Genomic DNA, 24,337 nt, shown 5'->3' with positions numbered 1-24,337 from the left:
AGAATACCTATGCCAGCAGCCGCATAGCACAGGGAGATTAGCTCGGTGCTTTGTGACCACCTAGAGGGGTGGGAGGGAGACACAAGAGGGAGGAGATATGGGGATATAGGTATATGTATAGCTGATTCACTTTGTTACAAAGCAGAAACACACCATTGTAAAGCAATTATACTCCAATAAAGATGTTTAAAAAAAAAAGGCCTGTCAAGGTTTTCTACATGGTTTTTATATGAATATTTTGTTTAATGACAAGCTTCGAGAGCCTTCCTTGGACATGCCAACCTTTTAATATAATTTTGGGGGGCCATTTGGGGCCATTTTTGGTACAGTAATTGAGAAGTACTTCTCGCACTCATTTCAGGCGAGAAAGAGGGGTATGTGAAGCTTTTCAAAATGTGTTTGGACCTACTCAACTAATTCTTTGTCTTTGTTTGCCTCAAAAGCTAGTCAGTCATTTTTCCCCTTTTCCTCTTCAGGCTGTCTCACATGCTGGCATAGAATTTTAGACCGGGTGTCTCTGCAGTAGCCTTGGCACATTTGCTGGTTTATGCAATTTGGTTTTGATGTTTCAGTCACCACAGGCCCATCTCAAAAGCCTATTACAGGGGCTTCCCTGGTGGCACAGTGGTTGAGAGTCCGCCTGCCAATGCAGGGGACACGGGTTCGTGCCCCGGTCCGGGAGGATCCCACATGCCGCGGAGCGGCTGGGCCCGTGAGCCATGGCCGCTGAGCCTGCGCGTCCGGAGCCTGTGCTCCACAGCGGGAGAGGCCACAACAGTGAGAGGCCCGCGTACCGCAAAAAAAAAAATTTAAAAAAGCCTATTACAGTGTTCTGCACCTACTACCGCCTGGAGATTTGGTTCTTTCCTAAAGATCCAAGGAGTTGCGTTGTTGTGCTCTGAGCTGTATTTTCATTTTGGGGGGAAACCAGCTTCCTGCTTTTTCTATTTTGTTTCTATTCTGTTAGAGGTTAAAATAATTGTTTTTAGAAAGTTACTTTTGTATGTTACATATCTAATCCGTGTATTTTACTGTTGTCCTCTTGCTGTGGCCTAAAGTTTAATTTAATCGTCTGCTTAGATTTACTATTTTTGTTTTTAACTCATGTTTTTGCCCTGGTGGTCACTATTTTTTTTTTCATAACAGCTTGATTGAGGTGTAATTTACACAACATAAAATTAATGCTTTGGACGAGTACAGCTCAATGATTTTAGTAAAACTGAAGAGTTGTGCAACCATCACTACAGTCCAGTTTCATAACCAAAAAGTTTACACCAGCACATGCCCATGTGTGGTCACTCAGATTTGATTTGCCCTGTGCTTTAATAACTGAATAATATTGGAGTGATCCTTATATAGTAGATTTTCTTATTTTAAAGTAAGTCCTTACTGACTTTATTTTTTTATATAAAAATGTTACCTACTTGTGTGCTTTTTGCCACAAGTGTAACAAAGTAGCTTTTCAGTTTTATTTTCCTTTTAAGAGGTAAATGATGTTGTTCTGTTAACTTCCATTTCCCATCTCCCAGAGACCAACATCCCCCAGTTAATCAGCTCCCCGTCACACCTCGGTACACACTTACCTGATTTATTCCTCCTATCCTTTGGACAGATGCAGTACATGTTACACCTTCTCTTCCCCGATGCATTGTTCCTCATCTTCTGACTTCCTTAACTTTTCATAATCTCTTCTCTTCTCTTCTTTTTTTTGTCTTTGTTTTACCCAAAGCCAGAATTGTTGGAGAGGGAGGATTGGACCTAGCCTTGGTCGGTAAAAAGGAAACCGTTATATTTTCTTTCTGGCCACATGGAATCCTCTTCCCCCAGGGGTTTATGGCTTAGTAGTAGCCCAGGTCAGGTGATTTGAGTTGTCCTCCTCCACCAAGAGCCCATTTTACTTCACTCCCTCGGGCAGTGGGTGAGCTTGTCTTTGACCCCAGTTAAACCTAGCTGGAACTTTGGAGGAACCGCTGAAAATAAGATTGGCAGAGAGGCATCGTGTATACCTCGTTGAGAGATGGTGAAGAGTGCCTTAGAAAGAAGCAGCTCCTGAACCACAGTGTAATTATGGTATTTTACTGTGATACTCAGCCCCAAATAAACTAGTAATAAAATTGCCTTCTATTTTTAAAAACGTATTCCCTTGAAGTATAGTTGGTTTACAGTGTGTTAATTTCTGCTGTACGGCAAAGTGATTTCCGTTATACATATATATATTCTTTTTCATACTCTTCTCCATTATGGTTTATCACAGGATATTGAATATAGTATCCTGTGCAATAGGACCTTGTTGTTTATTCTTGCCTTCCATTTTTAAAGCGGTATACATTAGGTTATATTTAGAGCCTATATACATAATAACAATCTCCATAATAAAGTGGTATTGTGGAGGCAAAAAAAGCCCCCACAGGCTTTAAAATCTCTTTCTGCTCTTCTACTTACTGCTCTGTGACCCTGAGCAAGTTAATTTTGCCGGGCCTCAGGTGCCACGTCTGTATAATGGGAATAATAACACTTCGCAGGACTGTGGTGAAGATGAAATTAAATGACATGACATCCACCCTTCTCACAATGATCTGTGTGTCCTCTCTGGGCACAGGGTTCTGCACAGGAAATGGACAAAGCCAAGGCATAAATAAGCCACCTCTTCTCAGAATGTCAGTTAAAGGTGGAAATTGGTGTGCATGTGGGAGAGGGTGGAGGGGGGTACTTTCTTATTTAAATAAGAGCAGATATATTTTGTGAGCTCCACCTTCGTTCTTAAGGAAAAACTCAATACATTAAAGAAATGGCATGCTTGGGACAAGCAACTTCAGTCATACCCTTGGAGCCCCTGGCATTACTCCTTTACCATTAGGAGTAATCACATGGAAAAATTTGAGAAACACTGCCACGTATAGGACAGTCTCATCATCCCTGTTTCATGATGTATCCCACTACATTTCCCGAGCACATACCTGATAGCTCCTCCTGGGCGTTGATGACATTGAGCTCACCATCCTCCCTCCATGCCTGATTCTCCTTCTGTGTCCCCTACCGTAGTAATTGACACCACTGTCCATTTAGTTACTCAAGTCAAGAACCAAGGAGTCCTTGTTGACCCCTCTCTCCCCTGCACACCCCATGGCCAATCCTTACCTTCAGGTCGTGGCAACATTGCCACCTTCACGTGTCTTGAGTGTATCCCTTGTCTCTGTGTCTGTCTTCAGCATCTTAGGGTAGCTGCCATCATCTTCTGCCCAGACTTCTGTAATCACCTGGTAACTGGCCTCCCTCCAATCCATCCTCCACACTAAAATGGGCGTTGGTCTTTCAGATACTTAAATCTGATCACTTCTTCCCATTTCCCTTAGAATAACATGGTCAGTAAGGCCTTTGCATTGCCCAGGCCCCCTGCCCCTTTGGCCACATCTTAAACCATCATTCTACACCTGGTGCTGGTGGTACACTCACACCAGATTGCTTTCTGCTTGTCCACGGCACCCTGATTCCTCCGTCAGGAGCCGTTGCCAAGCTTGCTCTATCTGGAGTGTTTCCGTCAGCTCCTACCCAACTGCCCTGGGCTAAGATAAGGTATATTTATCTTTCAAACTCAGCTCTGGGGTTTCTTCCTCAGAAAAGCCTTTTCTAACTCCCCAGTGGAGGAGGTTATTTATCATATGCTCTGATGGAACCATGTCATCTTCTTTTTTTTTTTTTAATTATTTTATTTATTTTATTTTTGGCTGCGTTAGGTCTTCGTTGCTGCATGCGGGCTTTCTCTAGTTGCGGTGAGTGGAGGCTACTCTTCCTTGCAGTGCGTGGGCTTCTCATTGCGGTGGCTTCTCTTGTTGCGGAGCACGTGCTCTAGGCGTGCAGGCTTCAGTAGTTGTGGTGCACGGGCTCAGTAGTTGTGGCTTGTGGGCTCTAGAGCACAGGCTCAGTAGTTGTGGCGCACGGGCTTAGTTGCCCCACGGCATGTGGGATCTTCCCCGACCAGGGCTCGAACCCGTGTCCCCTGCATTGGCAGGCGGATTCTTAACCACTGTGCCACCAGGGAAGCCCCAAGGAACCATGTCTTCTTTTATGAGGCCCATCTCAATTTGCAGTCACACATTAGGCGATATCATCATTTGATGACTGAATCACACATTAGTCTATAATCCCTGTGAGGAAGGGGCTGTCCCTTTGGTCACCATCATCTCCAGTCCCTGACAGAGTAGCTTTGCACTCCAGGCAGCTGGTCCTCAGTTGTTGAATGAGTGTGGAGAGACAGCTGAGGTCCGGATACCTAAGTGGTTGGCCTGACAGTGACCATATTCTGCTGATACTTGAGATCTCGGGCCTCTGCGTCTAGGGCTCTGTCCGGCTCGCTGCAGATCCTTCCCTGAGTGCCGTGGGTCAGGTTCATCCTCTTTACTCCACGGTTTTGAAGAGCCCCTGGGAATCCTCATTTTGTTGAAGAGAAATCTGTTCATTTACCTGGTTCAGTACAGGATGGCAAAGCACCTGTTTATTCACCCAAAAGATCGCTAACAAACTTTTTACTTAAAAACCCCCGCTTCATCTTGCCTGTTCAGTCTTTCCCACTGTGCTGCCGAGGAAATCTTTTTAAAAGTCAGGCAGAACTTTCTAACCAAGCTGCATGCACCTCTCTTCCCCTTCCCCGGGCGTCCCTCTTCTGCACGAGAACCCCGTCTGCCCTCTTCCCACCATATCTTGCTATTTGGGTTGGGACATAAAACTCCTTCACCTCCCAAAACGAACACCACTCCGTTGATTCTCCCACTCACCTCTAACCCTTGCCCTTCCGTACAACCTTCCTGCCCTCACGTCTGTGGGTAAATCGTGGTGGCTGGGGTGGAGTCAGCAGAGTCTTCCCAGACTGGAAAAGTGACTTGATTAAGAGCACACAGCTAGTGGGTAACATAGTTGCAATCACAATTCTTGTTTCCTTGCTTTCTTTATAGTTCTTACTCATATTCTTTGCATTAAATTCTATTGAGGGGTGTGTGTGTGTGTATGTGTAATCTACATCTAAATTTGTGTGCATAAAATTGTTTCCTTATTTTATAACTGGTATTTTTCCCCCCTGAATAATTGTGTATCCAAAGGGTATAAAGAATCTCAAGTTGACAGAAGTGATTGCTGTCACCTCTCACCTCCTCCATTCCGTGTTTACTGAAATGTCAGCTGCTGGAATAGCTTTCTTTCCTCTACAGGTTCTGCTGGTTTCCCCTTCCCTACCTGGGGCCACAGGCCTGCCCTTTCGTGCTGCCCTCACTTCCCCACTCTGGGGCTCTGTTTCCACTTGCCTTGCCCTCCATCATACCCACTGATTGGAGGGGAAGCGCTCCCTCTTCCCCCCTGCAGCTCCCACCTGCCCGAACGGTTGGCTCAGGTGAATGGCTGGTCAAGTGGAAGTGTGTTTGGGAACTGAACAGTCCGTTCCTTGTTTGGAGCCAAGAGAGGAGAGCAGTGGGTGGGTGTCGCATGGAGGTCTCCCACCGTCCCCTAGGCTCTCCTCGGGAACCTGGGTACCAATCCAGGGAGCTTTTTAGGAGATATTTTCAAATGACTTTTAAAATAGTTGGGAAGCCACAAAATCCTCAATGAGACATGATCTGTATGAACTAGGTAATTAAAAAAGAAATCCCACCTATGAGGAAAGGCCACACTCAGGAAGATGTGTGATGCAGAGGTTAGGCCGAGGGCAGAGGTAGTGTTTTCTGGCTTTGAATCCTGGATGCTCTTCTCAGTATGACTCTGATAGGTTGTTGAGCTGCTCTGTGGTACAGTTTCCTCAACCATATATCACGGTTAAATAAAATGAGATTAAAAATGCCTACCTCGGGCTTCCCTGGTGGCGCAGTGGTTGAGAGTCCGCCTGCCGATGCAGGGGACACGGGTTCGAGCCCCGGTCCGGGAAGATCCCACATGCCGCGGAGCGGCTGGGCCCGTGAGCCGTGGCCGCTGAGCCTGCGCGTCCGGAGCCTGTGCTCCGCAATGGGAGAGGCCACAACAGTGAGAGGCCCGCGTACCGCAAAAAAAAAAAAAAAAAAAAAAAAAAAATGCCTACCTCATAGGTAATTTGATTGTCTTGATGATTAAATAATTGGATTAAAATGCTGATCATAGTATCAAAACGTATTAACTGGTATCATTAGCTTATATTAGTAAAGTATAACTTACGGAAGCTTTCCCATCTATTACATTTCAATACATCTTAAAATATGATGCTTTTTAGAAACGTCTTTGTTACCTACTCACCCCTGCTTCTCTGTGTTTTGCTCACAGCCCTGGAAAGGAAAATATCGATGAGGCAAAGCAGAGAGGAGCTAATAAAACGAGGGGTCTTGAAGGAAATCTATGATAAAGGTAAGGGGACCACTCCAGTCTCCATGAGTCAGAAAAAAGCCGTGCGTGGAATCTGTGTGCATATTTCTTGGAGTTGGATTCAGTTTTCTGTATCACTTTATCAGAGTTTGAACCTTTAAAACTCCAGACACTTCTGGAGAGATCAGAGAATGTAGCAGACAGCGCTGACGTGGTTGCTATTAGAGAGGGAACGAAAGCTCCCTTTTTCTCAGCACTGGAACCAAACCATAGGATGCTGAGACAAATGATGTGGCCCGAGGAGTGGTGTCAGTTCCGGTGGTGAGCCTGTTGGTGTCTGAACACGCACAGCTGGGGTGAATTTAATTGCTCGGGCTCTTTAAGGCACTAGGGGTTCCCAGGACAAATGTTAAAAATCCACAAGCATCTAGAATTTCTCTAACAGAATTTTTGGGGGCAGTCCATCTCCCAACAACAGGAGAAATCAAAGTGGAGAAAATTATATATAATTTTATATAAAGGTACACATATTTCAAATGATAATACTTCCAGTGATGACAAATGCGCTGTGAATGTGTCCAAAAGTGTTTGCTGGTGAACTTATCCTGTGTCTTTTGCTGATTGAACTACTGCCTTTAAATACGAGGGTATGCAGTGGTTTGCCCAGTATATTAACTATTCTTCACTCCCCTCCCCTTCCTCTCTCCATCCTTCATTTAAGGCTTTAAGAGAAATGATGAACTGTTATTCCAGTCTTGTTACAGTCATCAGTAATAATTGTCTGTTCTAGATCTTATTATTTGAGGCCAGTATTATTTGTTGGGCCAGATTATTAAATCACATGTTCCACTTTAAAGGTCCACCCTGATCATCAAAGTGATCCTGTAATTCTGACAGTGCAGTCAGTTTTCCATGTTTCTGTAGGTCTTCTACATGCCTAGTTTGTGTTCTGATACAGAAAGGCAGGCTGTGTTTCTAACTTGGGCGCTTCTGTCTGATTCCACTGTCTTCTGTGAGTTGGTCCTTATTCCTCCGGTGGTACAGTTCACCCCATTCGTTCCTGCCATGGAGCCTCCTGATGGCACTTTGGAAGTATTTTTTCTTAGCACACATTGCCACCCTGAAACGCCGCAAGTAGGAGGTGGCACTGCTCTCGCCCTAGTGGCAGGGGATGCAGCAGGTAGGGTGTGAAGCTGCACTGTTTCAAACCGCCTTGGTTCATTAGCAGAGCCTCCTGGCCCCAAGGCATCCCTCTGGCGAGTCACATCGTCCTTCTCCTTCTGGGCGAGACTTACCAAGATACAGTTTCTTTGGTTGATTAAGCTCTCCAGAGAAAAAGAATGCATCATTTTGTCACTTTTCTCCAATGGCTTATTTCTGTACAGGGCCCCCAAACCCTCCCTTATACTGACCTTAAGTTTCCATGTTTCATCTCAAACTCCTTTCTCTATATTCCCTCCCCGGTGAAGATGGGAAGTGTCTGACCGCAGGTATGGTAATACACGGTCAGCATCTCAGGGCTTAAATAAAGATTACTGTCCTAGCGAAAGCCTGTTCAGATCCAGTTAAATGATCCCTCCCCCTCCCTCCTTTCTTCCTGCAAACTTTATGTCTCTCACAGGAAAATTTCAGGAATCCTTTAAAGGAGAGGATACATTTTATTATAGTATTTATTATTTCCATCATACCTAATAACTGAGTTAGGGTAAATATTGCCGGAGTAACTTCCTGACTTAATCAAAGAAGCCATAGACTGTTAGAGCAAAAGCCCATTTTATAGAGGAAGAAACAGGGGACATTGAGTCTGGGGCCTGCCAGCCCCCATTAGGAGTTGCCCGAGGATTCGGAGCTGTGTCCTGTTTGTGGTCTCAGTAACTGGCTGTGGAGGAAAGGACCAGGCTGGTCGCCGCCTGTCACCACAACTTCCGGCTTTATTTTTGTCTTTGCACTTATCGCTGTCTGCTTTTTTCTGTTCTGTTGTTGGCCGGCTTTCCTCACTAGCACGTTAACTCCAGGAGAACATGGAATTCATAAGGCTTGATGCCAGACCCCCTCAGAAAGTGGCTGAGATAGATTGGCTCAAAAAATGCTTATTGTTTGTGTGATGGGAATGGGAGTAGAGGGAGACTAAAATTGCGCATAGTAGATATAGAAGTTTGTATTTGCTGTGGGTTTTTCTGATAAAAGCATCCATTTTGTATCACTGTGGATATTAATCACATTACCTTGTATTATGTTACATCAGCTGTTCAGAACGTGAGTCCTGTAATCATTGCTTGGATTCAATTCCAGTTCCACTACTGAGTAGCTGTGCAACTTTAGTGAAGTTGCATAACTTCTCTGTGCTTCCATTCCCGTATTTGAAAGTGTGGATAATATTGTAATGAGGATTACATGAGATAACATATCTGTAGTAGTTTGCCAGGGCTACCATAACAAAATACCACAGACTGAGTGACTTAAACAACAGAAATGTATTTCCTCACAGTTTTGGAGGCTAGAAGTCCAAGATTCAGGTGCTAGCAGGATTGGTTCCTGGTGAGGCCTCCTCCTCGACTTGCAGACGGCTGCCATCTTGCTGTGTCCTCACATGGCCTTCCCTCTGTGTGTGCACACTCCTGGTGCCTCTTCCTCTTTTCATAAGAAACGCAGTCCTGGGGCTTCCCTGGTGGCACAGTGCTTGAGAGTCCGCCTGCCGTTGCAGGGGACACGGGTTTGTGCCCCGGTCCGGGAAGATCCCACATGCCATGGAGCGGCTGGGCCCGTGAGCCACGGCCGCTGAGCCTGCGCGTCCGGAGCCTGTGCTCTGCAACGGGAGAGGCCACAACAGTGAGAGGCCCGCGTACCGCAAAAAAAAAAAAAAAAAAAAGGAAACGCAGTCCTGTTGGATCAGGGCCCACCCTTAGGACCTCATTTAACCTCATTACTTCCATAAAGGTCCGTCTCCAAATACAGTCACACTGGGGGTTTGGACTTCACATATAAATTTGGGCAGAGGGGAGAGGGGGTAACACAGTTCCGTCCATAACAACATGTAGAGTAAAATATTGGCTATCATCCTGTAAGTTCTCAAGAAATTGTTAACACCCCGTTGTTAGTAGTAGTATCATCATCATCCTTTATATTTTTTAAAACCCTTTATGTTCCGTAGCCTAGTTCAGGCCCACGAGTTAGGAAGGGACATCATTGTCAGCTCTTATCTTAAGTGCAAGGATCTTCAACCCCCCTCACAATGGCCTTACCCATGTGGGTGGCCGAGAACCTAGCCCCTTGGTATCTGATTTAACTACCTTCTCACCCCTCCACCCTGTTTCCTCTTTAGTCTCTAAACACGTCGTTTTCCTGTCATTCATCCTTCCCCTTTCTACAGCATCATTCAACTTGCTGTGTCTGGGATTCTAGTGAGTAAAACAAATGAACTTTTATTGCCACATCCTGAGTGAACAGCAAGAGGCAAAGAACCTTTAATCATCTTCCAAGTTGTTTGCTGCAAAGATAAATTTCTTAGATTTTCGGCAGTCCTTCCACATTGCCCGGCCTGGTCATTCCTCATTTTGCACCCATGAGTCTGGTCACCTGGCAGCAAAATGGTTTCCACGAGAGATGTATGGTCCCTAATGTGCAGTTACTGTGTCAGCCCATCCACGAGGGCCGGCCCCTGTTCATGCTGCAGTTACACTGTTTTGTATATGATATTGCTAAGGTGGTGGGAAGCAGTTTATCTTTGGTAGGTGAGCTTTTCTCTTCCAACTCTTTATGTTATTGATTTTGCTGAATAATGCCGTACTCGTTTTTAGGAAGTATTACGATAAACTGTAGGGACATGAGATTTGTAACTGGGCACGGCGGACTTAGAACGAATGAGGTTTTATTATTCTGAGAGTTCTCCTCGAAATTCTTTGTTTTTCTTAGCAGGTTAAAATCCCACACTAGTCAATAAATTCAAATCAGGCAAAATGAGAGCTTGGATTGAAGAGGGGAAATGTTCTCAATATCTCTAGAAACTAGTTCAGGAATCCTTCATTTAATGGAATGTAGATGTAAAGAGCTTAAGTTACTGGATGGCTTGTATTTTCTTATTGGTTTCCATATACAACCACATGCACTTAAAGTTGAGAAGAGGACTTCCCTGGTGGCACGGTGGTTAAGAATCCGCCTGCCAATGCAGGGGACCACGGGTTCGAGCCCTGGTCGGGGAAGATCCCACATGCCGTGGAGCAACTAAGCCCGTGCACCACAACTACTGAGCCTGAGATCTACAGCCCGCGAGCCACAACTACTGAACCCACGCACCGCAACTGCTGAAGCCCGCGCACCTAGAGCCCGTGCTCCGCAACAAGAGAAGCCACCGCAATGAGAAGCCCTTGCACCGCAACGAAGAGTAGCCCCTGCTCACCGCAACTAGAGAAAGCCCAGGCACAGCAACAAAGACCCAATGCAGCCAAAAATAAAAATAAATAAATAAGTAAATAAATTTATAGAAAAAAATAAAGTTCAGAAGAAAGTTTAGATAAAACTTTAAAGATCAGAGAAAATCGTTTGATCTCTGGATATATCAAGGCCATGTAGAAATGCAGCAAACTTTAAAAACTACAAAGAAGACTTTTAAATTGTTAATCATGATGTAGAGGAACATAAAATTTTAAATTCTTTTTCTCCCATTTTCCACAATATGGATATAGCAATTTCATGAAAAACACAATGAAACATTACCGTGAACCGTCATCACTCTGAAGAGTAAAAATGTGAAACCAACTACTGATGGAAAACGGTCTATAATTTTGTAGACAGCTTATTTTTAACTATTTAGTCCCCAGTTCCATAGTCTGTTTTTTTAAATTAGAACTTAAGGGTTCTCCTAGACTCCTGGAACATTTATTCATTCATTCAACAAATTGGCACTGAATCCCCCCTCTGAGCCAGGTGCTCTAGGTGTCGAGTTACAGTGATAACCAAAAAAGCAAGATTCTCACCTTCTCAGAGTTTACATTCTACTAAAGGAGATAGGAAATAATTAAATAAGCCTATGATATATTGCCAAGGAGTGATGAGCACTACGAAGATAAACAAAGCAGCAGGGTAAGGAGATAAATTCAGAGGGGGAGCCATGATTTTATATAAATGCAATCATGGAGGACCTCTGGAGGAGGTGATATTTGCACAGAGACCTAAATGCAGTGATTGGGTGGCTGAAACAGGAGCATTGGTCCTACTACTACTTCTAAACAACCTGTAACCTAATTCGTGAGCCCTTAAGTTCCTTAAATTGACTCAGTATGTTTCTTTTAAATTAAAGCCTCTGTATTGCACTTGCCTCTCTCTCAGTTCTCTGTAAATCAGAGCACAACACTCCCTGTTCAGAGCCTACAGTGGCTCCCCACTTCACTCAGAGAAGTTTCAAGCTCCTCCGACAGCCTACCAAGCCCTCCACAATCTGCCCTCCAACCCTTAAGTTTGCTTCAACTCCCTGGCGGTACTTCCTCATAACGTCCTCTCTGTGGCATCTTGCTAACCCTGCTTTCCAGCCCCTGACATTGGCATTGGCTCCACTCTCCTCCTAGAACGCTCTTCCCCCAGATATCCATCCACGTGGTTCACTCCTTTTTCAAGTCTTTGCTCAGATTCCACCTTCTCAATGGAGCTTCCCTGGGACCTCCAGATTTTAAAGTGTCACCTCCTTCCATAGGTCTGTAATCCCCTGACCCTGCTCTACTGTGTTCTTTCTTTCTCTCTTTTTTTTCCTTCTGTCTCTTATCACCTGCAATCTATAAATTACATATGTGTTGTATTAGCCTTTTTCTCATCGGTCTCTCCTCACTGAAAGGTGAGCTCCAGCAGGCAGGGCAGGATCTCTGTCTGGTTTGTTCACAGATGTTGTGGCATCCGACTGCCTACAGTAGCACTATGTCCTATTGGGACATAGTCAATGCTCAGTATGTTTATTGAAAAACAACAAGTGCCAGGCTGAGGCTATCTGCATGTACACACGACTTGGTCTGTACACCTGTGTTGGCAAAATCCAGAGCACTAGAACTCTGATCCCTCTTGTTTATTCATTTGTGTGGTTCATGAAACGTTGTTGCCAGTTGTTTAAATAGGCGGTATTATATCGGGTGTATATTCGTGTATATGGATGTCAAATACTCTACTTATAAACAGTGGTTATTAGGTGTTATGGAGAAAAATATCCTGAAAGCAGTGGACTGTTTGGCCGTTAGTAAAATCGTGATGATATTTCTCAGGCTTAGCAAGGATCTCAAGAGGTCACCTGACCTGGCTTCTGTTATTTTTCCAGAGTAGAGTAGGAGCAGCTGCAGCCCAGCGAGGTTATAGACTTGCCTGAGGGTTCACGGCCGGCGAGTGTGGACTCTGAAAACCCCTGCTAAGACCTTCTGTCCTTTGTTTGGAATTTATAGGAACACACAAAAACCTTTGTAATATATTGCCTGTTGGTCATCAGAGGATATTAATAAATAATGCTGTTAGTGGTTATTGCAAAAGATCTCTACAAATAAGCATGGCGTTGTATATAAAGGATGTTAGGGATAACAATGGCGATTGTTCTGTATTTTTCAACACTGGATCTTCCAGTGATACCTCAGTTCTGTCACGGCTCTGTCACGTGCTTTGTACCGTATGGGTGTGTTTAATTCACATGAGTGGATATATCATTCATGAGGAGGGAAAAGAGGGAAAGGAGACCATCTCTCTGTGTGGAAGGACACGCTGTCGCCCCTGTATATTACACACCGCCACACCCCAGATGGGGGCAGGGAGCTGGGAGGTGTGGCCACCTGCAGGGATGGAGTTGAGGCCGCTGCGGCTCCCCTGGTCACCAGGTGGTTGCTCACTGCACTGCAGTCACACGAAGACCTGGGGGGAGAGCTAGCCCCACCGGAGAAGGAAGACCGGGGGTCACGGAAGAACAGAACCAACTGTGTGCAAATGAGCAACTTCCCTTTCCACTGTGTGCTGGGAATTAGCGATAACATTTCACAGCAAATAATAAAGTGCGCTGAGGTGTGCTTTTTTCCTCATCGAGTTAGAGCAAAGTTTTGGAAGGTGTTATTTTTAATTAGCAACACAAATAGAAGCTCCCCGAAATGGATAACTCTCTTATGCAGAGGCTACATTTCCCCCCTTCTCAGGCATTCATGAGAAAAAAGCCTGGTATTTAAATTAAAAGGTCATCATCTTTTAAAAATAAAAATAACAACTCTCCCCTATATCAGAGGAGAGGAATTCTTAGACTTGAGCCTTTTAAATCTCGTTGTTTATCTGGTGTCCCAATTGTGGAGACTTTTAAAGTCTTGAAGTTTATGGAAAATGCTTTTCACAGCCTTTACCGGACATTGTTATTTTGTCACATTTTTAGCTGTTTCTCACGTCTCACCTAGAAATGGCGTCTTCTGGAAGCTGTGATTTGGAGTAACTGTGTGAAAATGAAAAGAGTGTTTACTTTCAGACTCAGTGACGTAGAATCATTTATGTAGCGTCTCAGCGCCTAATGCAGTGGATTGCCCTAGTGGGGTAAATGGAAAGCAGATTAAATGAAAACGAATAAAGAGAAATAGTGGTCCACATTCTCTTAAGCAACAGTGTTCTTTCAGAAAATCACTATCCCGAGCCAGAAAATTAATGAAGTTATTATTAGATCGGTGAGCAAGTGTTCCCCAGCAAAAGTATTTGTCTCTTGCATGTTTGTTGAATACCTGTTACGTTGCAGGCGTCGTTCTGGGCGCCAGGGATGCTAGGAGGGTCAAGGTGGGCTCCCCTAACAGTACTTACGGCCCCGTAATGGGTTCAGGTGCTTGGCAGTTATGATGAGGAAAGTACAGGAAGTTCGGGGGGTGCGTGGAAGCGTCACCCACCAGGCCTGGAGACTCAGGGAAGGCATCCTGGAAGGAACAGTGTCTGAGAGGAAACCTGAAGGGTGATGAGAATTATCCTGGAGAAGGTGGGATGGGTTGGGAAAACGTTAGAAATAGAAGGACTAGCACATGGGGAGGTACCAAGTTGGGGATAATGAAAGATAGAGGGTGTCCAGCTTGTGTATATGGTGAGGGGAAGTCAGGGCAGATCTTGCGGGCAGGAATATGATATTAGTTGCTTATTCTTTGTCCTGAGCAGTGATGAGGATTTCTGGAAGGGTTTTTTGCACAATCGGACTTGCAGCCTCATCCCTTTGCCCGTGGGAGAGAAGGACTTGGAGGGACACCAAGGCATGAGTCGGGGAGACCAGTTGGCGGACTGTCGCTGGGATTCAGATGATGTGACGGTAAATGGCAGGAATGAGGGCAGTAGGAATGGGGGGAGGGGGAGAGGAGAGACTGGAGAACTGTAGGAGGTAGAGTCAGGAAGGCCTGTGACTACTTAGACTTGGGGAGAGAAGGGGAGGTTGAAGGCATGGCTGACATTCAGGATTCTGGCTTGGAGACTTGGTGGACATATACGGGGGACAGGTACAGGTCCGCCTCTGCTCTTCTTATACCTAAGAGAAGCAATTACAGAGCACAGAATATCGCGATGGTTTGACCACATTGCGTTTGCGATATCCAAATGGCTAAGCAGAGCACTATATGTACAGATTTAAAACTCAAGAGGGAGATCTGGGTTGGAGATGCAGGTTTGGAATTGTGCGTGTGTAAATGGTCATGAAGTCATATAGATTGATGATATTTCTCAAAGAAGATGTAAAATGAGAAAATAAGTGGCACCCCAGCATTGAGTGCTCTGGAAGTTAGAAAAAAAAAATGATCTGGGAATGAGAAAACCCTCAAAAACTGAGAAGTGGACAGAAACATAGGAAGTAACCCAGAAATGTGTAGCATTATGGAAGTCCAGAGACAGGGGCGTAGTGTGGAAAAAATTACCCAAAGTGGCAAATACAGACACATCAAACAAGATAGGAAGCGTCCTTTTGATTATGTTTATGCTGTTTGATTATAGGCTCCTTAGTTACCTGTGAAGCCAGTGTGCAGTCAGCAGGGTGTAAGTTAAAAGGCCTATAGTTTCAGGTAACTAAAAACTTAACTCAAGGAGGCTGCAGCGATAAGCAAATTTAGACCAATGATCTTCCTGGGCTTTGTCCTCTGCAGCGGTCCCCAGCCTTTCTGGCACCAGGGACCGGTTTCACAGAAGACAGTTCTTCCACGGACCTGGGGGAAGGGGGCTGGTTGGGGACGATTCAAGTGCATTACACTTATTGGGCGCTTTATTTGTATTATTATTATGTCAGCTACGTCTCAGATCATCAGGCATTAGATTCCGGAGGCTGGGGACCCCTGCTATTAGTGTATCCCAAATGCCTTGAGCAATGCTTGGCATTTGTCAGCGCTTATTAATTTTTATTGAATCAGTGAGTGAGTGAGTGAGTGAATGAATCTCACGTCATAAAATCCAGTGGTAGGGCAGCTCCAGAGTTGGTGAATTCATCAGCTCAGTAACGTGGTGAAGGGATGCCATTCTCAAGCTGTCACCCCTCATGGTAACAAGATGGCTGCAGTAGTTCCAGCATTACATGCAGATACAACATCCAGGTGGGAGAGAGAGGGCTATCCCCCTTCTTGGTATCTCTTTCTAAGAGCAAGAAAACCTTTCCCTAAAGGTTCTCCAGAATTACCCTCATTTCTCATTGACCAGAATTTTTAGAGATAACCCCAGGATATCTTTTTCCCTAATTTTGACAGATGTTTCCGTAAACCAAAGTGTTGCAGGTACAGTCAGCTCCTGAGAGCTGCTACCTAGTGTAAGTTGTCCTTGGAAGACCCACCACGGTATCACCCTTCCAGCTGCCTGTCCCTGGACCCTGCCGATGAAATCAGGGCAGGGCAGGGTACCTCAGGCACGGTGAGCATCCCTGCCCACGTCTGATGCTTGATTCCACAGCCACTGACCTGTTTGTCATGAGAAGGCAAGCCAAACTCTGGAAGGTAATAGCTAATAAAAAGAAAGCTAGTCGTACTCAAAAAATTTTTTCCTGACTTCATACGTTTGCCTAGGACTCAGATAAAGTCAAATAAGTCAGGGGGGCATTCAAGCCTTAACCCCACATAAATATCTATAAAACAACCGAACTGTCCTAGGAGCCCCAAGCCCAGGATTCTGGTCCCAGCTCCCTCATCTTCTGTCTGTAGAAGGTACAGGGCAGCCTCTTATCTCCCTGGACTCTGCTTTTTGTTTGACCGTAACCCCAGGATCTTACTGTGCTCCAACCAGCAAAGCCATGCTTTCCTTTTATCCTCTCTCACTACTCCCAGACTGCTTGATTGAAGACACCTGTTACCAAGCAGCTGGTCCTCCTAGAGTCTCTGGGTACACCCATGGATGCATACTCTTCAACTCCATTCTGCCCTTGCTCGTCTTCTCATAGGGTTGTTGGAGGATCAAGGGACATAATTCAGTTTGGGCTTTTAGACCGTTGCCTGCCCACAGTACGTGCTCAATAAATGTCAGCAGTGGCCTCCACCAGACATGTGACCTGGACTGCGCCTCTGCTCTTCTTAGATGCCTGTGTCCCCTTCCCGGTTCCCCTTCACCCAAGCCTAGACTCTCTCTGCTTCCACCCGGCAGAGCTGAGATTCTATCCTGAGGCTTCGGGACTTCTCCGAAGGCCACGCCCACCTCTGTAGCTGTGTGTTGCTACTCGCAGGGCCCCGACATGCACACGTGCCCTAGAGCATGTCTTTCCTCCCTGTGCTGCAGCCTTCCCACCACTGCAGCTTCTCTAAAGGAAATAGTATCCACTGAACTGACCATTCCTTGTGATGTGGACCAGTTTAGCAACGTCATTTTAATCTCTCAGTTCCAGAAATGGGTTCACTTTTGCGTATTCATAGGCCCATTATTGTGATTTTTCAGTCTGTCTTGAGCAGTGCTGTTCCGTAGACTTTTCAGCAGTAATAGGAATGTTCCATCATCTTTGCCAGGCAGCACGGCAGCCAGCAGCCACATGTGGTTGTTGAGCACTTCAGATGTGCCTAGTCTGACTGAGGAACTGCATTTTAAATTTTAACTAAAACAGTAACTGTACGTGGCAAGTGGGTACGCGATTGGGGAGCTCAGCTAAAGAAACAGAGCCGCTTACATTTTGAAACGGCCAGCCCGTATCACTTTCCTTCTCCAACTCTAGCCATTAAAGTTTTCTTAAAAAATCTTGGATTCCCTATTAACTCTGAAGGGCCCCTTGCACAACGAGGTATGATTCTGTGAGATTCACACTCTCATAAAATAGCATAGGAGAGAAACTGTGTCATTCCATTCATTTTATATTCAGTCTGTGCCCCAGTTGCATTTTTGATATCAAAATGCCCAGGAGGGCTTCCCTGGTGGCGCAGTGGTTGAGAGTCCGCCTGCCGATGCAGGGGATGCGGGTTCGTGCCCCAGTCAAGGAGGATCCCACGTGCTGCGGAACGGCTGCGCCTGTGAGCCATGGCCGCTGAGCCTGCGCGTCCAGAGCCTGTGCTCCGCAAAGGGAGAGGCCGCAGCAGTGAGAGGCCTGTGTACTGCAAAAAAAAAAAAAAAAAAGCCCAGGCATAGCAAGATGGTAAATCGTCTTTCAGCTACAAACCTTGGAGACGAGTAATTATTTGGAAATAGTGGTCAGAACCATCGTACTTCATCAGGATAGATGATGTAAGAACCGATGGGCTTGGCGTGAAGACTGGTGAGGAGGTATAACTGTACCCAGGAAGATGAAAGAAACACCTCTGGGAAACAGACAGCACCGTTTGATGGGATGAGGTGTTTGTGATCGAGGAAGCAGCTGAGAATTCACATGAGCTGTGGTTGCTGACCATGAGGTCCAGCAGGGTACAGCCACAGGGAAGTGCAACTGAAAGAAGCTACCCAAGGTCAATACCGCTTCTGTGATACGAAGTCACTGCAACTCACATACTGAAGGGTTTTAGGCAAAGGCCTCTGAACTAGAAGGGAAATATTATTAACATCAAAATAGGATATTAAATCCAGAACAATAGCAACTATTAAAAAAAAAAGTAAGGTGACTCCCCAAGCAAAAAAACATGTACCATTCCATTCTGTGTTTAAAATCATCCGATCAGAGTATCACGCAATTGATTACATTCTGAGATTGAAATCCATCTTGCATAGATTTTCAAGGTATTAGGTTCAGAAGGGTTCTCTGAGTTGCCAAGGTGCCTGTGTCAAGACACAAAGGAACCTCATGGCTCTTGCAAAATTGTTCTTCCGTGTAAACTGGTCAGAATAATCCAGAGACTTCTGGCTACAAACAGACATGAAAGATAAACTGGAAGATGACTTACGGATTCTGGAAATACAGGTTCAGCGATCCTACAGAATCCTGCAGTGTCTGCCCTAAATCCTAGGTGGCACAGAGATACTTTTCGACACACAGACACACACTTATAATGACTTTTCCTCATGCAGAAAGAAAATGCACCAGAAGAGACACAGACAGAGAGACACACACTGGAGTTTTTGTTTTTGCAAATAAGACTCTCAGTTTGTCTTTTTAAATGCTCAAGATTCAAATATATTAAGTAGTAAATATGCAGTGTTACTAGAAATGTATGGCTTTCGATGTATGTTTAAAATTCTACACAGTGATATCTGTAGCACCATTTAGTTTAATGACATCACCTCCCTGAACTCAGGCAAACTGAAGAAAATACTTCCAACGGCCAGGGAGCCATTTCCAACTTCTTAGGTTCAAAGCTTTTAATCTTTCAATGAAATCCTTAGATAAATTATTTCTTAGCTAACTGTTGCTCCGCGCACGTCATTTCACTGACAATGAGAGCAGCTAGTGGCTTTGATTGCAGTGATTTAAAAGGTCATTGGGATTAACAGAAGCTTTTCAAAACTCTGTATATTGTTGCAAAAATGACACCTCTGTGGGTTACAAAACAATGGCTGTGCTCCCTTAATGGGGGAATTTTTTTGTACTGTAATGGAAAAAGTATATCAGTGTCAAAAAAAAGAAAAAAAAAAAGACATTGAATGAAGTCTTTGCTTTATAGCTCACCACCATCAGAGTGACACTTCTTGGGAAAACACCTTCGGCTCTGTGGGGTAACCCTCCGGCCACTCAGTGGAGATGCCCTTTTTGGTCAAAGAGCATGTCTGGGGGCTTCCCTGGTGGCGCAGTGGTTGAGAGTCCACCTGCCGGTGCAAGGGACACGGGTTCGTGCCCCAGTCCGGGAAGATCCCACATGCCGCGGAGCGGCTAGGCCTGTGAGCCATGGCCGCTGAGCCTGCGCGTCCGGTGCCTGTGCTCCACAACGGGAGAGGCCACAGCAGTGAGAAGCCCGCATACCGCAAAAAAAAAAAAAAAAAAAAAAGAGTATGTCTGGGAAGCTACGACAGCAGCTCTTGTCTCAAAGGGAAAAAAACAGTTAGCAAACACTTGCATTAGGACTCTTGTTCCATGTCCTCACAAGATGATGGTTTGCTTTAACATAGGTAGCTTCACTTTTTGATTTTGCTGTAATTATAGCCATTGGTGATCGCCAGTCAAGTAAAACGTGTTTGAATTTTCACAGGCCTGCATGTGTGAATTCTATACAATTGCGTTAACAACAGAGATGCAGCATAGTGAACACTTCCCAATGTTTTCAGTCTAAAATTCTCACATGGTGCTTCACTTACATAATCATTTTTCTTTATAGTGGAAGCACCAATGTAACCATGATTTCATTTCATTTTTCTCCTCTACTGCAAGTTTGCTAACAGTCTTTCATGCAGAAGTTGCATCCTAGCAATGAGTAACTGTGGAGAAGGGGTAGGAAGCCGGGCTCAGAGAAAATACCTCCTCAAGAAACCAGAGGAGTGAGGAAGGCTTTCTCCTCCAACAAAACTATTATGTCTTCATTTAACTTAACAAGGTAGCATGCCATTTTTTGTTTTATTTTTTTAGATATGTAAGCATCTCCACAGGGAAAAAAAAAAGTTAATGATCATTAAGCTCTATTCATATCAAAGCCAAAATCACTTCAGAACTCTGCCAGCACGCATGCATATTTCATCTTGAGGGCATTGTAATCAACATGTCCATTTTGTTCTCCGTTCCTGCTTTTGTACTTGACATTGTTTCAAGCACATTTGTAGGCTTCAGCATCACCCACAGGGTCATTTCACTGGCATTTCTTTCATTGCTAGCCAGGCTGTGCATTTCACAAGTGGCCCCGGGGACTTGAGTTTTATTTTTATTTATTTGTACAAATACTCTGCATACTGGGAATAGCCATTATTTTATTAGCTATGTTTAGTTCATATTTCCCCATTATGCTGCCTTTCTTTTTCTTATATTGGGTGTACAGCATTTTATTTTGTAAATTAAAAATGTAAACGTTTATGAGTAAGTTAAACTATCCATCTGGCTTCCTTCTTATGCAACCTAAATCAATAAATATGTATGTGAGTATATATGCGTGTGTGTGTATATACATGTATTTATTTAAACAATTTATCCTAGTTTTTTGTTTGTTTTTTTATACTGCAGGTTCTTATTAATCATCAATTTTATACACATCAGTGTATACATGTCAATCCCAATCGCCCAATTCAGCACACCACCATGCCCAGCCCACTGCAGTTTTCCCCCCTTGGTGTCCATACGTTTGTTCTCTACATCTGTGTCTCAACTTCTGCCCTGCAAACCAGTTCATCTGTACCATTTTTCTGCGTTCCACATACATGCGTTAATATGCGATATTTGTTTTTCTCTTTCTGACTTACTTCACTCTGTATGACAGTCTCTAGATCCATCTGCATCTCAACAAATGACTCAATTTCGTTCCTTTTTATGGCTGAGTAATATTCCATTGTATATATGTACCACAACTTCTTTATCCATTCATCCGTTAATGGGCATTTAGGTTGCTTCCATGACCTGGCTATTGTAAATAGTGCTGCAATGAACATTGGGGTGCATGTGTCTTTTTTTTTTTTTTTTTTTTGCGTTACGCAGGCCTCTCACTCTTGTGGCCTCTCCCATTGCGGAGCACAGGCTCCGGACACGCAGGCTCAGCGGCCATGGCTTATGGGCCCAGCCACTCCGCAGCATGTGGGATCCTCCCGGACCGGGGCACAAACCCGTGTCCCCTGCATCGACAGGTGGACTCTCAATCACTGCACCACCAGGGAAGCCCTCGTGTCTTTTTGAATTATGGTTTTCTCTGGGTTTATGCCCAGTAGTGGGATTTCTGGATCATACGGTAATTCTATTTTTAGTTTTTTAAGGAACCTCCATACTGTTCACCATAGTGGCTGTATTAATTTACATTCCCACCAACAGTGCAAGAGGGTTCCCTTTTCTCCACACCCTCTCTGGCATTTGTTGTTTGTAGATTTTCTGATGATGCCCGTTCTAACTGGTGTGAGGTGATACCTCACTGTGGTTTTGATTTGCATTTCTCTAATTATGAGTGATGTTGAGCAACTTTTCATGTGCTTCTTGGCCATCTGTATGTCTTCTTTGGAGAGATGTCTGTTTAGGTCTTCTGCCCGTTTTTGGATTGGATTGTTTGTTTCTTTAATATTGAGCTGCATGAGCTGTTTATATATTTTGGAGATTAATCCTTTGTCCATTGATTCGTTTGCAAATATTTTCTCCCATTCTGAGGGTTGTCTTTTCTTCTTGTTTATGGTTTCCTTTGCTGTGCAAAAGCTTTGAAGTTTCATTAGGTCCCATTTGTTTATTTTTGTTTTTATTTCCATTACTCTAGCAGGTGGATCAAAAAAGATCTTGCTATGATTTATGTCAAAGAGTGTTCTTCCTATGTTTTCCTCTAAGAGTTTTATAGTGTCTGGCCTTACATTTAGGTCTCGAATCCATTTTGGGTCTATTTTTGTGTATGGTGTTAGGGAGTGTTCTAATTTCATTCTTTTACATGTAGCTGTCCAGTTTTCCCAGCACCATTTATTGAAGAGACTGTCTTTTCTCCATTGTATATCTTTGCCCCCTTTGTCACAGATTAGTTGACCATAGGTGCATGGGTTTATCCCTGGGCTTTCTATCTTGTTCCATTGATCTATGTTTCTGTTTTTGTGCCAGTACCATATTTTCTTGATTACTGTAGCTTTGTTAGTATAGTCTGAAGTCAGGGAGTCTGATTCCTCCAGCTCCGTTTTTTTCCGTTAAGACTGCTTTGGCTATTCAGGGTCTTCTGTGTCTCCACACAAATTTTTTTTTTTTTTTTTTTTGTGGTATGTGGGCCTCTCACTGTTGCGGCCTCTCGCGTCGCAGAGCACAGGCTCCGGATGTGCAGGCTCAGCGGCCATGGCTCACAGGCCCAGCCGCTCCGCGGCATGTGGGATCTTCCCGGACTGGGGCACGAACCCATGTCCCCTGCATTGGCAGGCAGACTCTCAACCACTGAGCCACTAGGGAAGCCCTCCATACAAATTTTAAGATGATTTGTTCTATTTCCATAAAAAATGCCATTGGTAATTTGATAGGGATTGCATTGTATCTGTAGAGTGCTTTGGGTAGCATAGTCACTTTCACAATATTGATTCTTGCAATCCAAGAACATGGTATATCTCTCCATCTGTTTGTATCATCTTTAATTTCTTTCATCAGTGTCTTATAGTTTTCTGCATACAGGTCTTTTGTTTCCCTAGGTAGGTTTATTCCTAGGTATTTTATTCTTACTGTTGCAATGGGAAATGGAAGTGTTTCCATAATTTCTCTTTCAGATTTTTCATCATTAGTGTATAGGAATGCAAGAGGTTTCTGTGCATTCATTTTGTATCCTGCAACTTTACCAAATTCATTGATTAACTCTAGTAGTTTTCTGGTGCAATTTTAGGATTCTCTATGTATAGTATCATGTCATCCGCAAAGAGTGACAGTTTTACTTCTTCTTTTCCAATTTGTATTCCTTTTATTTCTTTTTCTTCTTTGATTGCCGTGGCTAGGACTTCCAAAACTATGTTGAATAGTAGTGGTGAGAGTGGACATCCTTGTCTTGTTCTTGATCTTAGAGGAAGTGCTTTCGGTTTTTCACCATTGACAATGATGTTGGCTGTGGGTTTGTCGTATATGGCCTTTATTATGTTGAGGTAGGTTCCCTCTCTGCCCACTTTCTGGAGAGTTTTTATCATAAATGGGTGTTGAATTTTGTCAAAAGCTTTTTCTGCATCTAGTGAGATGATCATATGGTTTTCCTTCTTCATTTTGTTAATATGGTGTATCACATTAATTGATTTGCGTATATTGAAGAATCCTTGCATCCCTGGGATAAATCCCACTTGATTATGGTGTATGATCCTTTTAATGTGTTGTTGGATTCTGTTTGCTAGTATTTTGTTGAGGATTTTTGCATCTATATTCATCAGCGATATTGGTCTGTAATTTTTTATTTTTTTGTAGTATCATTGTCTGGTTTTGTTGTCAGGGTGATGATGGCCTCATAGAATGAGTTTGGGAGTGTTCCTTCCTCTGCAATTTTTGGAAGAGTTTGAGAAGGATGGGTGTTAGCTCTTGTCTAAATGTTTGATAGAATTCACTAGTGAAGCCATCTGGTCCTGGACTTTTCTTTGTTGGAAGATTTTTAATCACAGTTTCAATTTCATTACTTGTGATTGGTCTTTTCATATTTTCTGTTTCTTCCTGGTTCAGTCTTGGAAGCTTATACCTTTCTAAGAATTTGTCCATTTCTTCCAGGTTGTCCATTTTATTGGCATAGAGTTACTTGTAGTAGTCTCTTAGGATGCTGTGTATTTCTGTGGTGTCTGTTGTAACTTCTCCTCTTTCATTTCTAATTTTATTGATTTGAGTCCTCTCCCTCTTTTTCTTGATGAGTCTGGCTAATGGTTTATCAATTTTGTTTATCTTCTCATAGAACCAGCTTTTAGTTTTATTGATCTTTGCTGTTGTTTTCTTTTTCATTTATTTCTGCTCTGATCTTTATGATTTCTTTCCTTCTGCTAACTTTGTGTTTTGTTTGTTCTTCTTTCTCTAGTTCCTTTAGGCATAAGTTTAGATTGTTTACTTGAGATTTTTCTTATTTCTTGAGGTAGGCTTGTATAGCTATAA

General features: G+C 43.9%; 1 protein-coding gene across 1 annotated transcript in view; it reads left to right on the top strand.

The window, feature by feature from the left end:
- The window catches only part of PHACTR1 (phosphatase and actin regulator 1), a 534,554-nt gene that overhangs the window by 424,404 nt on the left and 85,813 nt on the right, over positions 1-24,337 (top strand). Inside the window, exon 5 of the mRNA XM_065885188.1 lies at positions 6,277-6,357. Within this exon, the coding sequence (XP_065741260.1) occupies positions 6,277-6,357 (81 nt within the window). The remainder of the gene's footprint in view (positions 1-6,276; positions 6,358-24,337) is intronic.

The sequence above is a fragment of the Phocoena phocoena genome, chromosome 10 (assembly GCF_963924675.1).
Source record: "Phocoena phocoena chromosome 10, mPhoPho1.1, whole genome shotgun sequence".
NCBI classification, from domain to species: Eukaryota; Metazoa; Chordata; class Mammalia; order Artiodactyla; family Phocoenidae; genus Phocoena; species Phocoena phocoena.
The sequence above is the reverse complement of the archived record's forward strand: the minus strand, read 5'-3'. Positions and strand labels throughout refer to the sequence as shown.